The 14,786-nt window shown below is 49.7% G+C and overlaps 7 protein-coding genes across 7 annotated transcripts; 4 read left to right on the forward strand and 3 right to left on the reverse strand.

Annotated features, from left to right (window-relative positions):
- Nucleotides 1-79: 79 nt before the first annotated feature.
- Nucleotides 80-796, forward strand: VTN77DRAFT_6244 (uncharacterized protein; the record flags this gene model as incomplete). Its single annotated transcript, XM_069422501.1, has 1 exon — nt 80-796. The coding sequence occupies one exon, from the start codon at nt 80-82 to the stop codon at nt 794-796; it is 717 nt and encodes a 238-aa protein (XP_069276206.1).
- A 944-nt stretch (nt 797-1,740) lies between these two features.
- On the forward strand, nt 1,741-2,355 carry VTN77DRAFT_6245 (uncharacterized protein; the record flags this gene model as incomplete). Its single annotated transcript, XM_069422502.1, has 1 exon — nt 1,741-2,355. One exon carries the CDS (start codon nt 1,741-1,743, stop codon nt 2,353-2,355), a length of 615 nt encoding a protein of 204 aa, XP_069276207.1.
- Nucleotides 2,356-3,050: 695 nt separating this feature from the next.
- Nucleotides 3,051-3,890, forward strand: VTN77DRAFT_6246 (uncharacterized protein; the record flags this gene model as incomplete). Its single annotated transcript, XM_069422503.1, has 1 exon — nt 3,051-3,890. The coding sequence occupies one exon, from the start codon at nt 3,051-3,053 to the stop codon at nt 3,888-3,890; it is 840 nt and encodes a 279-aa protein (XP_069276208.1).
- Nucleotides 3,891-4,311: 421 nt separating this feature from the next.
- VTN77DRAFT_6247 (uncharacterized protein) lies at nt 4,312-6,071 on the reverse strand (the record flags this gene model as incomplete). Its single annotated transcript, XM_069422504.1, has 4 exons — nt 4,312-4,809; nt 4,860-4,924; nt 4,972-5,689; nt 5,736-6,071. The coding sequence occupies 4 exons, from the start codon at nt 6,069-6,071 to the stop codon at nt 4,312-4,314; spliced, it is 1,617 nt and encodes a 538-aa protein (XP_069276209.1).
- A 2,089-nt stretch (nt 6,072-8,160) lies between these two features.
- On the forward strand, nt 8,161-9,457 carry VTN77DRAFT_6248 (uncharacterized protein; the record flags this gene model as incomplete). The annotated part of the gene is made up of 3 exons (XM_069422505.1): nt 8,161-8,184; nt 8,264-9,009; nt 9,130-9,457. The coding sequence occupies 3 exons, from the start codon at nt 8,161-8,163 to the stop codon at nt 9,455-9,457; spliced, it is 1,098 nt and encodes a 365-aa protein (XP_069276210.1).
- A 216-nt stretch (nt 9,458-9,673) lies between these two features.
- On the reverse strand, nt 9,674-11,630 carry VTN77DRAFT_6249 (uncharacterized protein; the record flags this gene model as incomplete). Its single annotated transcript, XM_069422506.1, has 8 exons — nt 9,674-9,885; nt 9,941-10,038; nt 10,109-10,284; nt 10,353-10,495; nt 10,581-11,006; nt 11,063-11,299; nt 11,380-11,457; nt 11,528-11,630. The coding sequence occupies 8 exons, from the start codon at nt 11,628-11,630 to the stop codon at nt 9,674-9,676; spliced, it is 1,473 nt and encodes a 490-aa protein (XP_069276211.1).
- Nucleotides 11,631-12,719: 1,089 nt separating this feature from the next.
- VTN77DRAFT_6250 (uncharacterized protein) lies at nt 12,720-13,728 on the reverse strand (the record flags this gene model as incomplete). Its single annotated transcript, XM_069422508.1, has 4 exons — nt 12,720-13,103; nt 13,179-13,343; nt 13,400-13,536; nt 13,614-13,728. The coding sequence occupies 4 exons, from the start codon at nt 13,726-13,728 to the stop codon at nt 12,720-12,722; spliced, it is 801 nt and encodes a 266-aa protein (XP_069276212.1).
- Between the last annotated feature and the right edge of the window lie 1,058 nt (nt 13,729-14,786).

Genomic DNA, 14,786 nt, shown 5'->3' on the forward strand with positions numbered 1-14,786 from the left:
ACTACCAAATTCAACGTCGAACAGGACAGATTATTGATTCTTTGCATAGACAAGCAAACGACCAACACAACCAACACATATGCTGGTCCTCTTGATTCTGTTAAGCTTGCTGGTAGCTGTCCCCCTCTACATCGTCTACAAGCCTCCCCCTCCGGTCATCGGCTACCTGCAGCGTCGATGGCCCGACGTGTTGTGGCACGTGCCTACAGCCAAAAAAGTGGTCGCGCTGACCATCGATGACGGCCCGTCAGAGTATACGGAGGAGATCATGCACATCCTCGAGGCCAACGATGCAACAGCGACATTCTTCATCATTGGCTCTCATGTCTTTGGCCGGGAGACGATCCTACACGATCTGATCTGTCGCGGCAACGAGCTCGCCAACCACGCCATGCACGACGAGCCGTCGCGCTCGTTGAGCGAGGCAACGCTCATCGAGCAGATAAAAACAGTGCAGAGTATGATCCATTGCGCGTACACTGCTGTAGGCACAGAGCAACCTCCGAAGTACTTCCGCCCCGGGTCAGGCTTCTTCACCACGCGGATGCGCAAGATCGTCGCGCAGCTGGGTCACCGTCTCGTCCTGGGCAGTGTCTACCCGCACGACCCGCAGATCCCGTTCTGGAGGATCAATGCCGCTCATATCTTGAGCATGGTGCGACCGGGGAGTATCATTGTCTGCCATGATGGCAGGCGCTGGACAGCGCCGATGCTGCGGCGAGTGATCCCGGAGTTGAGGCGGAGGGGGTATCGCGTTGTGACGGTGACGGAGCTGTTGAAAGAGGCAGATTCTTGACTGGTCGATTTTCTTCCCCTCTCGTTTCTTGTTTTTGCTTTCGAGTCCGCCAGACCGGACGGAGTTGTGTCATAATCGAACCTGTCTGACAGAGGGCGTTTTTAGTGCTGCGAATGTCTAATGTACAGTACAAGTCATTTCCACGCAGTCTGAGTTGATTTGAATCCCAGACGGGACCGTCTGCCATGTGACAATTGCTACTAAGGATATACTCTATAATATATAATATTACAGACCAAATCTAAACCTCTCAGTATGAAGCTATCAGATTATCTTTAGTACAATATGGTCCTACCTATTATGAAGAAAAAAAAATCATAGAATCTATCTAAGCAATAGTATATCTTATAAGATTATCCTTAGGATAAAGAGTTAGGAAATATTCCATCTATCTAGTAAATTCCAGTTATATACCAGGTACAAGTAGAAACCAAGCAGAATTAATTATTAATCCTGTCATGATAACCTCTCTTGCAGTCTTCCATACAATATACCCACGTAGGTATGTAGATAGATAGATCCCTGTCTGTCTGTCTAAAAACTGACAATTGTCTGTAGACGTTTCTTGTTTTTAACCGTTATATAACTATTTCTTTACAATACCTATCTTTCCCAGAGTAAGTCAAAAAAACTTCATAACAGTTGGATGACGGTTTCTAACCCCCCAGGCTGCTATAGTATCTTCCATCGAGCCTCAATCAATTTACTCCGTACTTAGTCCTCCATACTCCGTACTCCGTCGACTATTATTTTGACCAATTGTAGGCGATACTTCCACGGCCTGGAGCAGGTGCTTAGCGTTTGTTACTTAATTTAGCTAGGTCTATACTTTAATTATGACTGGCATATGACTGGCTAAGCTTATTCTTGGCCGGATTGCGGGGATGACGGAAGGACGCCCTCTTAACTCCACTCATAGTTTTAACAGCATTTCTTCCTGCACCATGCTTCCCCCAGACTACCTCGAGAAAGTCTACGCTGGCGTGCTGGGCAAGCTCGTGGGCGTGTACCTGGGCCGTCCGTTCGAGGGCTGGACGCACCAGCGCATCCTGGACGAGCTGGGCCCTATCTGGTTCTACGTGCACGACCGGGTCGAGAATAACAAGAATGCGCCCCTCGTGGTCACTGACGATGACGTGTCAGGCACGTTCGTGTTTGTGCGAGCGCTGCAGGAGCATGGTGTCCGGGCAGATCTCTCGTCTGAGGATATCGGCAAGACATGGCTCAACAACATCATCGAGCACCGCGCCGTCTTCTGGTGGGGAGGCAACGGTGTCTCGACTGAGCATACTGCATTTCTCAACTTGAAGAAGCGCCAAATCCCGGCACCCTCGAGTGGCGCAATACAGACCAACGGCCAGACTGTCGCCGAGCAGATCGGCGCCCAGATCTTTATCGACGCCTGGGCTAGGTCGCCCCTGGTAATCCATCCCTGGCCGTGCAGCTCGCTGAGTCGGCCGCACGTGTCAGCCATGATGGCGAAGCTGTTCACGCGGCAAAGCTGCTGGCTGCCATGGAAGCTGAGGCGTTCGTTTCCAAAGATGTCAACCATCTGCTAGACGTCGGACTGAAGTTCGTCCCGGCCGATTCGCTCATCGCCAGGTTGGTCAACGACATCCGCCGCTAGGCCCAGAGCGACGGCGACTGGAAGAAGACCCGCAAAAGACTCGAAGACACCTACGGCTACAACAAGTTCAGCGGGATCTGCCATGTCATCCCTAACCACGGCCTGATCATCCTCGCGCTGCTGTACGGCGGCCATGATTTTTCACACGGCCATACACATCATTGCCACGTCTGGCTGGGACACCGACTGCAACGCGGGAAACCTAGGCTGTCTCGTGGCCATCATGCACGGCCTCGCTGCCTTCGAGGGAGGCCCCGACTGGCGTGGTCCGGTGGCAGACCGGGCTCTGATCTCCAGTGCTGATGGCGGCTACTCGATCAACAACGCAGCGCGGATCGCATACGACATCGCCAACCTGGGGCGCGAGCTCGCGGGGGAGGCTCCTCTACCGCCTCCGAAGGACGGCGTCCAGTTCCACTTCACGCTGCCGGGAAGTGTGCAGGGATACACGGCGACTCGCCATGCCCTTCTGCCGGACCTCATCAAGATCGAGCAGGCGCTGGACGGTGAAAAGCGTCCCGGATTGGCGATTCGCCTGCATGGTTTGACAGACGCGGTGGGGCCAGTCGAGGCGCTGACCCCAACGTTCACGCCACCTGAGGCGGTTGAAAACAGGACGTACGAGCTATGGCGTCGCCTCTGGTGTACCCTGGACAGCGGGTGCAGGCTGTTGTGCGAGCGGAGAAAGCCAACACGGCTGCTGTCAACGCCCGGCTGTGCCTGAAGGTGTATGGGCCGGATGATCGTCTGGTCACAGCAGATGGCCCGTCTGTCGAGCTGCAGCCTGGCCAGGAGCGGACGATCGACTGGGTCATTCCAGATTCCTGGGACAGCCTGCCGATCCAGCAGCTAGGGCTTGTCCTGTCAGTCCCAGAGGGAGGACGCCGTGTCGACGGCACGGTGTGGCTAGACCGGCTGGGGTGGAAGGGACCACCACGCCTGACGCTGAAACGACCAGAAGCTAAACGACTGGGGCAATTCTGGCATCGAGCCTGGGTCAACGGCGTAACCACGTTTCAGACAGAGTTGTCTGGGGCATCGTTCTGCATCGCGCAGAACAGCGGCGAGGGCATCATCATCTACGGGACTCGCGACTGGACCGATTACCGCGTGGCTGTTCCGCGACTTGTCGTCAATCTCGGCTCATCGGCAGGTGTTGCCGTCAGAATGCAGGGGCTGAACCGCTACTTCTCTGTGATGTTCTTGTCTGGTCCACGACGCATTGCGCTGGTCAAGGCCCGAGACGAGCAGAGAACAGAGCTAGCGAGTGCTCTCTTTGACTGGAAGCTCGATATGCCGTATGAAGTTAGCGTATCAGTCCACGGCAAGGTAATCACGGGTTGTGTCAGCGGTGATGGGCCAGGAATCGTCCTGGAGGCGGTTGATGAGGAGTATGCAGGAGGAGGAATCGGTCTAGTTGTTACGGACGGTTCTGTGTCTGCGAACCAGTCGATGTCGGGCCGGTGATATGAATTTTGTTTTTCTCTTTATTTATTTTATTTTCCTTTTCATATGTACTGTACATACGTATCAAGAATCGGTTCAAGGGATAATAGAAGCCGACGATTTTCACTTTCAAACAAGCGCTTTTGTTTTCTTTTTTCTTGATAAAAAATGATAAAAGGGAAACGGAAAACAACCAGCCAACTGAGTAAAAGTATAAATCAAGGTTCATCAACCCACTGCAGCAACAGAGAAAAAAAAAAGGAAAGTGGAAGTAATGATAAACGCGACTGCAGCTCGTTCATTCATGGGTATCTGTATTAACCGTTATCGTATAGATTGCATTACATATGTAGTCACGAAACTAGGGGAACAGAACAGGTCCCAGAGGTCATTGTAACAAAAACTGGATTGAAAATGATCCCGCCCGGTTATTCTCTGGCCGTTAGACCTGACTTCTACCATCATGACTGTCCGCAAGAAGATCATACGTAGCAAACTTCCGCGGAGGGACCTTCCTCTCAAACAGAATGTCGAGCTCCTCGAACGTGCGTCCCCGACTCTCCGGCAGCCGGAACCAGCACCAGCCGTAGCAGACGAGGCTGATCCCGCCGAACAGGAAGCCCGCCTTGCCGCGCCAGTCGGCCTGGTCGCTGTTGAGCATATACGGCATTGCGACGGTGAAGACGATGCTCGCGAGGGCCTGGACTGCCGTCGCAATGGCGATCGTCCGCCCGCGCAGTCGCGTCGCTGAGATCTCGGAGATGATGACGAAGCAGATCGGCCCGACCGTCATCTGGTAGATGAAGGTCCATATGTCCATCAGCGACGCTTGCGCCCAGATGACAGCTGACTGGGTGCGGCCGAAGTCGAGGAACCCGATGACGAAGAGGATGGCCGTCATCAGGATCATGCCGGAGTTGTAGATCGTGCGACGGCCGAACTGAGCACACCTTAGTGACACGACAGCCTGAACGATAAAGTTCTACTCACGTATAAGATTAATAGCCAGGAAAGACAGGTCCCGACAAACCCCAGAGCCGTGTTGCCCACGCCCACTATTGACGATTAGCATTGCCCGTATACACAGTTCGGCAAGACTGACTATTGAAGGCTTCAGCTGAACCAAGACCAGCCATCTCGAAAAAGAAATTGGCATACGCAATTAGCGGATTCCCCCCGATGACCTGGATCAGGTACACCATGATGGAGATCTCTGTGCGAAAGAGGTTGACCCCCTTGAAGCAGTCCCAGTATGTCGTCGTCGCTTCGATCTCCCGCTCGAGCAGATCCGTGTGTTCGATCATATCGACGAGCGCGTCGATGTCAGGCCGGTACTTGGCAGAGGACAGCCGCTTCAACGCGGCGCGCGCATCATCCTTGCGCCCCTTGCGGACCAGCCAGTACGGACTCTCTGGCGCAAAGACCAGCCCGACGAGCAACACGCCCGGCCAGACCCATTGGATGGCAAAGGGCGCCTTGTACGCCCACTCATCGAGCCGGCTTTCAAACCCAGCTGAGCAGCCCTGCGCAACAAACTGTCCGATCACGAAGGCCAGGTTGACGGCGGCAGTCAAGACACCGCGCAGGGCAAGCGGACAGATCTCAGACGCGTAGGTCGGGGCGATGACGACGTAGAAGCCGTAGGCCAGGCCGCCCAGCATCTCGCCGGCGCAGAGCATCCCGATCGAGGTGGAGAAAAACTGAACGAAGACGAAGCCGACGGACCAGACGCAGCAGAGGGCCAGCGTCAACCGTCGTCCTAGCCGTTCCAGCGGCCAGCCGCAGGCGAGGGCGCCCAGGACCTGGCCGATGGGGTTGCCCTAGACAGCTGTCAGACACGTCGCGACAGAAAAGAAAGTGAAGTACCATCCCCAGCGCGGTCTGCCACGGCGCCGAGATAATGTACGAGCCGCCATACTCGTAGCCAAAGCGCTGCTGGAAGGCCGGCAGCGCATAGAAGGACGTGACGAGCTGGGCGTCAAACCCGGCCATGACGACGGCAATGCAGAAGAACAGCGACCAGGCAACGGCGGTGGGATACTGGCGCACGGCGTCCCAGAACTGCAGGTCGTGCTCAGCGATGGTGATGTCGCGGGTCGCGTCGATGGCGAGGATGTCGCCTTTGCGCAGGTCGGCAGTGGCATCGCGCTGAATCCCGTCCTCCTCGGGAGCGATCTTCTTGGTATTGGTATCCTGGGTCATGTTGTTGTCGTCAGTTCTACGCAGAAACAGAAAGGAGATGCAGATGGAGGGGAATTGTCTGGCTGGGGAGTGTCGTGCAGGCAGTAAGGCAGGAGGTACCTGGAGTGTCCCTATCGGGCCTAGTAGGGCGAGATAGCAACCTCGGCAGCCAGTAGCAACATCTGTTGTTCCCTACGTATCATCCGCTAATATCCCTGTTCAACCTTGGAAGGTTTGATATTATCTATCTGATCGGGGTAAGTCTACTTGGCTTGCTGCTTGATTGGTGCAGATCCATGCCAATTCTGTGATTGACTTTGCGGGGTTGATAAGGCGGATAACCATCAACTAGACTCCATACTAAATGAGCATAAAAAGATAATTCCTTACGAGAATTCTTATATGGTACGTTTGTTGATACAATATAACTCCTACATATGAATTTCACAATCTAAGGACCAAGAAAAGCCAAAGTTTTCTCCAAAAACGTTTATTCTAACGAAAGTAAACGAATACCGATGTATTAAAAGTATAAAATTTTTTTTAAGCAGCATAGTTAAGAAGAATAAGTATATTATGTTCTACAGAGTGAATTTTGATTTCTATTTTTTTTTAAAAGTTAATTAGGTTATCACTTATAAACCTCCTGTCTTAAGGAACTTCGATTAATTAAAAAGCGTAACAGGTCAAAACAAGACGAGTTGAATTCCATTCGGGCAGCTATCTAAGAGCTGGCGTTAGGGAAGAAAAAGGGAAAGAGGGGAGAAAAAAAAGGTTATCTACGTAGCCATGAGGGGGTTGATATATGTCCAGAAAGAATAGAGCTAGACCAAATATAGAAGCTATAACATAACCTTGGAATGTATTCAATGGCAGATACTGTTGAGCTTGAGTTCCAGCCTGCATATCCCTTCATTTTCAGAATGTACCTTTAGATCTGGATGTTTCTTGGGCTGTGCCATCAGGAGAATAATTTCTTGATATCATTTTTATCTAGCTCGATTAATTCTTTATTTTACTTGATTTAAAAATATATTTTAGTAGATAATACCTTTACTATATAATTTTTTTGACAACGATTATTAAATAAAACGGTTCAACCGTCGTGGGAAGTGGCAGATAATCTCTCTGTTTTTTTCTTTTTCTTTTTTCTTTTTTTCTTCTTAGCAATTTATTTCAGGAAAGCCTCTTTCTTCTGTAAGAGGAGTTCAGGAGATTCACAATTCTCACTTACATAGTATCTCATCAAAAGTTATCGTTCGGCATGATGCCCATTTGTTACAAAAAGTCATATATCTTATGATCTTATTTCTCATCAAGATGCTATAATAGAACTGTTAAAATACACTTTAAATAAAAAATTGGCTAAAGTAAATTCTTTATATTAGAAATATTTTTAATATGCGAAAAGAATATATTATACGATTTTAGTCTTAAATAAATGCTAAGAGTTTATTTTCAAGCTTGAATTTTCAAGAGAGTGAACAGAGACTTTTGACTTAGTACTGTTCTTACTGTGTGTCAGAGGCGCCAGTACTGCCTACCTGCTTAGCCATCTCATTCCCTGCAGACGCCTGGATTTGAATAACAGAATTAGTCATCTCATAGGAGCTATTAATGTCTTCATTAAGAACAAATTACACGCGAAGAAGAGGGTACAACGGCCATAGTAAATAACAGCTAGAGAATGCTAGACTGCCTCTCTTTGAAAGTCAATGCCCTGGTCCAAAGCACTCTGTACAGAGAGGATATGACATCACAGTACTCCTTCCCCTAACAAGAAACGGATTCCCAAGTTACTGGATTCATGTCTATCCAATCGGACGAATACCAGATATCCACCAAGGAACCAAAGAATGGCATTCCAAATGATAATAAAAGTGGAAACGCAGCTGCAGCCTCGTGGGGAAACGTTGCACGCGATTTCGGAGAGAACGCCGATGCGGGATAGGGCAGTCGTGCATAAGGTCAGGAAGCTACCCCTCCATAACTAATGGATGAATTAATTGTCCTTTGGCATGCAGCTCAACGACAGCTGAAGATCCGCCGAGAGGTCGATTTATCGAGATCACTTCCATGGCATGAAAGTGACCCCGCAGTAAATCACAACATGGCCCTCCCAAATAACTGCGAGGTGAGATCCCTTCTATTCATCTAGAGTCATTGCTCGATGGCAGAACTTCTCTAGTATAGCAAAATTGAGTACTTCTCAGCGATATCCCCGCGCGGAAATCGCTTCCAATAAACCAGAATTCTTCCGCGTCGCCGCCGCAAAGAACCTCCCAAACGGCGGCTTCATCATCTACGATGATGCCTTCCTCTCCATCCTAGGACCAGCCCCCGAGCTGGACATCATCCTGGAAAACGATGCCTACCCGTTCGCCCACGAGGCGGGTGTGTACGTGCCGGGCCACGACGAGGTCTGGATCACGAGCAACCAGTTCAAAGTCGCGGGGAAGAAGAAGATCCAGATCGCGAAGATCAAGCGGTTAGGCGGGCCGAAGAGCTTCACCATTGAAGAAGTTGATCCAGGGATCGAGATGGCCAACGGCGCCGTCAACTACCGCGACGGGGTGCTCTTCTGCGAACAGGGCACGTTCACGAACCCCGGCGGGCTGGTCTACATGGAGGCCGTGCCGCCGTACCGCACCGAAACCATCATCAGCAACTACCACGGCCGGTGGTTCAACTCTGTCAACGACGTCGTCGTCCATTCCGACGGGAGCATCTGGTTCACGGACCCGACGTACGGGTATGAGCAGGATATCCGGCCGCGGCCGCAGCTGCCGAGTCAGGTCTACCGGTATGATCCCAAGACGGGCGACGTTCGTGCCGTCGCGGATGGGATCCGCAAGCCGAATGGAATTTGCTTTTCGCCGGATGAGAAGACGGTATATATCACCGATACGGACGCCGTGCATGGCGAGGGGGTTTACGAACCGGATCGGCCGGCTTCGATGTAAGTGCTGTCATTTATTCTGTCTTGTCTTTACATCTCTTGCTTCCTTCCTTTTTATTTGTTAGGAAGAAGAGGAAAAATCCATTTTGCAACGTAAACTTCTCGAGACTAACAACGCAGCTACGCATTCGACGTGATCTACCGCCACGGCGCCCCCTTCCTGGCCAACAAGAGGCTCTTCGCCATGACCGACTGCGGGATCCCAGACGGGATCAAGTGCGACACGGCGGGCAACGTGTACAGCGGCTGCGGGGACGGCGTGCACGTCTGGACGCCTGGCGGCAGTCTCATTGGAAAGATCTATGTTCCTGGGGGCTGTGCGAACTTCTGCTTCGGGCCGGCCGGAGAGATGTTTCTGCTGAATGAGCACAAGGTCTGGAGGGCGAAGTTGAGTGATGAGACTGGGGGGCGTTGTTGGGGATATAGCGGCAGAAGTAGTTTTATCTAGCCCTCATATATGAATGATGATCTTGACTTACGGCTTATAAAAAGAGAAGAGTGATTGAAACAGGTAAATCTATCTCAATCTAGCTGCTCCACAGGTATGACGTTGCAATATCCGATTCAAATGATATACCACAGTATGTTATGCAGCGGATGTGGGATGAAATTTTGCAAGGTAAGGGAATCTGGATTCCACTGGCCAAAGAACTTCACGATCTTGCTATACGCTAATATGTTCGATATGACGGACTGGGACACTCTTACTACCCTCCACCAGCGTAGTCAGATCGTCCGTCTTGGAGAACAATCGATCCACATCCTCCAGCTGCAATCCCTTGGTCTCGGGATAGAAGAAGTAGATGCACGGCACCCAGCAGGCGTTGAACACGGCGAAGATGATGTACGTCCTCCAGCCGATGTTTTCGATTGAAGCTGGATCAGCATCAGCCTCGAGGTCAGGATTATGTACGGTTCGAAATACACTTACACGGCGTGATTTGCACAACCATGTAGTTAAAGATCCAGTTCGATGCCGTGGAGATAGACGAGCCCCGTTGGCGGAGGCGCAGAGGGAGAATCTCCGATCTTCATAGACGAGAGGTTAGCTGCCATCTCAACGAAAGAAATACCGTGAACTGTGTTGCAGAGTACTTACGGATACACCCAAACGGTAGACTGGAAACCAACAGCGAAAGCACCGAGGTACACAAACAGCATGGCAGACGCGCCGATACCAGCAGGCTTGGAGATTGGAGTGCTGTACTGCACTTGATATATCAATGCTGCCTGCACGGCCATGACGGCGCCCATAAGACCGATCATTGACATTAACTGACAGAAGAAAAAATATCAGCCCCAATGTCAAAATCACCGGAGAGACACAACTGGACTACACCCACCAATGGTCGACGACCGATACGATCGATCAGAAAATATGGGATAAACGAAGCAACAAAGAACCAGGTGTTCAGATACCCGGACATCAGACCGGCCATGTGTGTGGAGAATCCAACGCTATTCTGGAAGAGCGTGTTGGCGTAGTCTGTATAACTTCATCAGCATGCAGTCGAAGAATTCCTTAAAAGGATTTCCATTTCAAGGATTCCCAAGATTATGATGATATTTACAGAGCACGGCATTATTCCCCCCGAGCTGCTGCATAATCTGGATGCCACATGCAAGTAGAAACCTGCGCCGACTCCTGATGCTGTCGCTCTTGAGAATATCCTTCCAGGTACCAGCGCCAAGCGTCGTTTCCACTGCTACGGTCTGGAGGATGTCTTGGTGAAGCCGTAAGATATAATCTTCTGACTCCCGGTGTTTAAAGAGTCTCTGCAGGACCATAAGAGAGTCTTCCGGCCGGTCATGACTTGCATACCAACGCGGCGTGTCCGGAACCAGTGGCAGGAGCAGCAGTTGGAGTCCCAGAAAGGCACATTGCAGGATGGTAGGAACACGCCACGCAGCACTGCTGGAGATATTGGCGAAACCGAAATCAATCCAGTAGACGAGCATGACGCCAAAGTTCAGTGTCGAGATTTGCATGCAGACAACTGATCCTCCACTCAGCACAAAGGTCATATAGTTTGTGGCGGGTGTGCCAACATACATATTCCTCTACTACCCTGGGGCGAGAATTCGGATTGAAAGACTGGCGTCGTCGAGTTGATAAAGCCCATGCCAATGCCCGACACGATACGACCGACAATCAATTGCGCACGCGAGTAGGAAGTCGCCTGTAGGATGGCACCGACGATCATGATCGTGGAACCGGTTGCGATACTCTTGCGACGGCCCAGTGATTCCCCGACGAGGGACGATATGACAGCGCCGACGAAGGCTCCCACTTCACAGCCGGAGAAGTCTCAGTATTTCCTCCTCAAAGATTATGTAGTAGATTATGACATGTCAAAAGGCCAGGCCAACCTTCGTAGATGGCGACAAAGACCCCGATCATCGTGGCGCTAGGGTTTCCGAAGGACTCGGCGAACTGAGGTCCATTGACTGTTGACGTTAGCTGATCTTGCTTTGACCAGATTAATAAACAAATGGAGAGAGAGAATCCATGACCTACCAAACCCTCCCATCAGCCCATTGTCGAAACCAATGAGAAGAAAGCCAAGGGAAGTGATCGTAGTGACGACAGCCAACAAGGGCCTTCCTTTGAGCGGGAACATGGTGGATGCTTATCAATCTTTCAGGATACAGATAAGAAGAATACCTATTATAAGACCTAGTTGCCCTTCGTGCTAAAAGCAGACAGAGAAATGGTAAGACAGAATCTGGGGACAGGACCTTTTTTTTTCCCCTTAAGAGGAAGTGATGAGGAGATGCTGCCTGGATGCTGCCTTCGCAACTCAATGGTTCATCCGTTCTGTACCACACTACATCCATCTTATTCCTACCTAGGTACCCGCGTCTTTTCCGGGGAAAGTAAACGTCCGCTCCCCAGTATGCGGGGTACGGGGTACGTACATGATTTGTGGGGTTAGCTTCCTCCTAATCCACCATCACCATGGCTAGTCATATTCTCATTCTCCGGGATTATCGCTGTAATTAGTTAAGGAAACTACAAATGGCGTTGTTCCCATGCGGCTCGTATGAGTTCTACAATTTGTATTAGTAAGGAATTCCCAATGTTTACCCGTAGTTGAGACTTGGACTTCGTTGGATATAGTTGGGATAGCAACTAAACCTAAAGGAATATAAGGTTCATATCACCCATGGAGACTCAGAGAAAAGTATCTTCGTAGCAACTAATATAAGAAGTAGAAATTGTATATCTACGTAAAACTATTGAAACAGTCAGAAGAATGCTATACTATATTAATAAGCTGCACAAAGTTTGTCAGCAAGACATCTCTCTATGTAGGACCTTGAAGATTAAAGGCTTGAGTACGCAATGGTCTATCGTTTGTCAGACACATGATAAGAGATGGACCTCCATCCTGCCTTCTCCCCAAGCCAAACTACGGAAATATTAATTCATCATCTCAACATGCAAACAAATTAATTACCCGATTTAGTAATCCTCGCTCGATACCTAGTGGAAATGGGACATCAATCTTGTTTCATTTTTCAGTTTGAGCTGCAACTGACTACCGATCATAAAATCACTTTTTCACTGAAATATGTACATCCATTGACGATCCAAACCTGTTTCGTTGGAGGAATTACAATCGAATTTTGCCAAGTAACAGAAAGACACTCCTCCTGGGACTTCATCAAAACCAGGTCTGGATATCCTTTCTCAAGTGTATCTTCTCTCAACTGCCCTGTCCAGGGAACGGTCCCGCAATACTAGTCGTGATAGGAGCCTCCTCGATCCAAATTCCCGACCAGAACCAGTCCTCGGGCGCCGCGTTCGAGCCACCGTTGGGCAACCGCAGCTCTCCGATGTGCCAGTCCTCTGAATTGGTGGAGGTTGACGCACTGATCGGCTCCACGACCTGTTGCAGCGGGTCCGAGCCGTTCGATGCCCAGAGCCCGACGGTCCCCGCGCTGAAATCGATGTCGTAGGCGAAGTTGTACCAGTTGTCGGGGACGAGTTGGGTCGACCATTGGGTGTTGGATTGCACGCACCAGCGCAGCGTGTTATCTGGGGCGGTCTGCCCGCTCAGAGTGCCGTATTTCACTTCTGTGAAGTGGCTCTATCATTCGCAAGAGAGATGGTTAGTCAATTAATGTGTTCTGTCTTGGTGATCATTTTAGGGTTACTGGCATACCTCGAAAAACGCAATTTGATGCTCAAAAGAATTGTTAGGTGGGTTCTGAGTCGACGTGCTCAACGAGAAATGGTAATACAAGTGGCCGGTTCCAAGGTTCTCAGAGGTCTGGGGGATGATCTCGGATCGCTCCATCGTCTGTCCTTCCCAGAAAGAAGTTCCATCCTAAAGATATCTTGTGAGCATAGCAGACACCTGCCTGTGTGGAGGATATATCATACGATAGTAATCCGAATCCCCTGCGCATCGCTGGTATCGGCCGGATTTTTAAAATCTGCAGACAAACCCAGATATTCGGAGGTCGGTCCATCTCCGTGAATATACCACTGCCATGGTTCGATCTGGTTGGACCAGGACCCTGGATGTGGAATCAGTTACCGTTTTTTCTGCGTCTGATTATAATGAAATGACCAGCAAGTAACAAAGCGAACTAACACTCGTCAAAGTCAGCGACAGTGAAGGAGGAATTGAAAATTCCACTCCAGAGAACGGTTCCCGCTTGAACAGAGGTAAAGAGGAGGAGAACTGGGAATACTATCGTTTGCTTCATTTTGTACTCTTAGCGTTGGGAGATGTGCAATCTCAAAATCAATTATCAATTTTCCGAGCAAAAATATGTTACTCAATAACTACAAAGCGTCGATTAAAGCAGTGAAAAGAAACGCAACCTCTAAGTGACAGCGACGTCATATTTATAGTCTTGAAACACATATAAACTGACTGTGGCGCCTGTACTTTTAAGCTTCACTTAATTAATTAACTAGTTCTGCTAGGTAGCATTAATCCCTCATGTATGTACACCATAAACAGTCCGAGGATACACCAAATCCTATACATCAGTGCAGTGCTTTTTTAAAGGAAATAAATTGCATGCATTATCCTCGCGACACTCCGCGAGATCGACATGAAGGAATCTTGCATTATTGTTTGCAGAAGCCAGCAGTCTAGCGTCGTACATAATACGCGGAGTTTCGGGTTAAACTAAAAAGCCACATATTCGCCCAGGACCCTCTCTCTCACCGCGGATTTCACAAACAGAATCTGCAGTATGTACAGTGCCTGAGGATGATTGCCAGTGACACTCTTGATGGCGTCATTTTCGCATCTACTCCGAGGTCTCACCACGCCTCCCCGAAGTAACTGAGAATGATCTGTATGCAACTAAATAAAGACATAGACTAACTAAATATTCACAGTCACCGAAGTACGTATATGCATACATGAAGCGCTGATCAAGTGACCTATTTTTTTATTCCTGGCCTTTTTCTTCCTCCTCCTCTCTTCCTCTAATACTTCCATAAAAAGGGATGGGAAGATGGGGGAATCCATCCTTAAAGGCCAAATTCGGTACCCCTCCATTCTTGTAATCTTTTAAGGGGCTTGCTCTTGGGCCTAATTTCAAGATAGTAAATATATACAAGATTGCAGCATCTTATTCTCTTCCTTCCGTCTTGATTGCTTTTCTTATATTTCCCTGATTACCTCCAGCCTAGTGTCACTGTCTTATATCCCATTATTATATCATCCCTCCCCGACCCGATGTCGGCATAGACTCTTTATCAACTCCCCTCCCTCCCTCCCTCCCTCCCTCTCTCTCTCTCTCTCTTT

Source organism: Rasamsonia byssochlamydoides (assembly GCF_041956645.1).
Source record: "Rasamsonia byssochlamydoides strain NRRL 3658 unplaced genomic scaffold VTN77scaffold_48, whole genome shotgun sequence".
Taxonomy (NCBI): Eukaryota; Fungi; Ascomycota; class Eurotiomycetes; order Eurotiales; family Trichocomaceae; genus Rasamsonia; species Rasamsonia byssochlamydoides.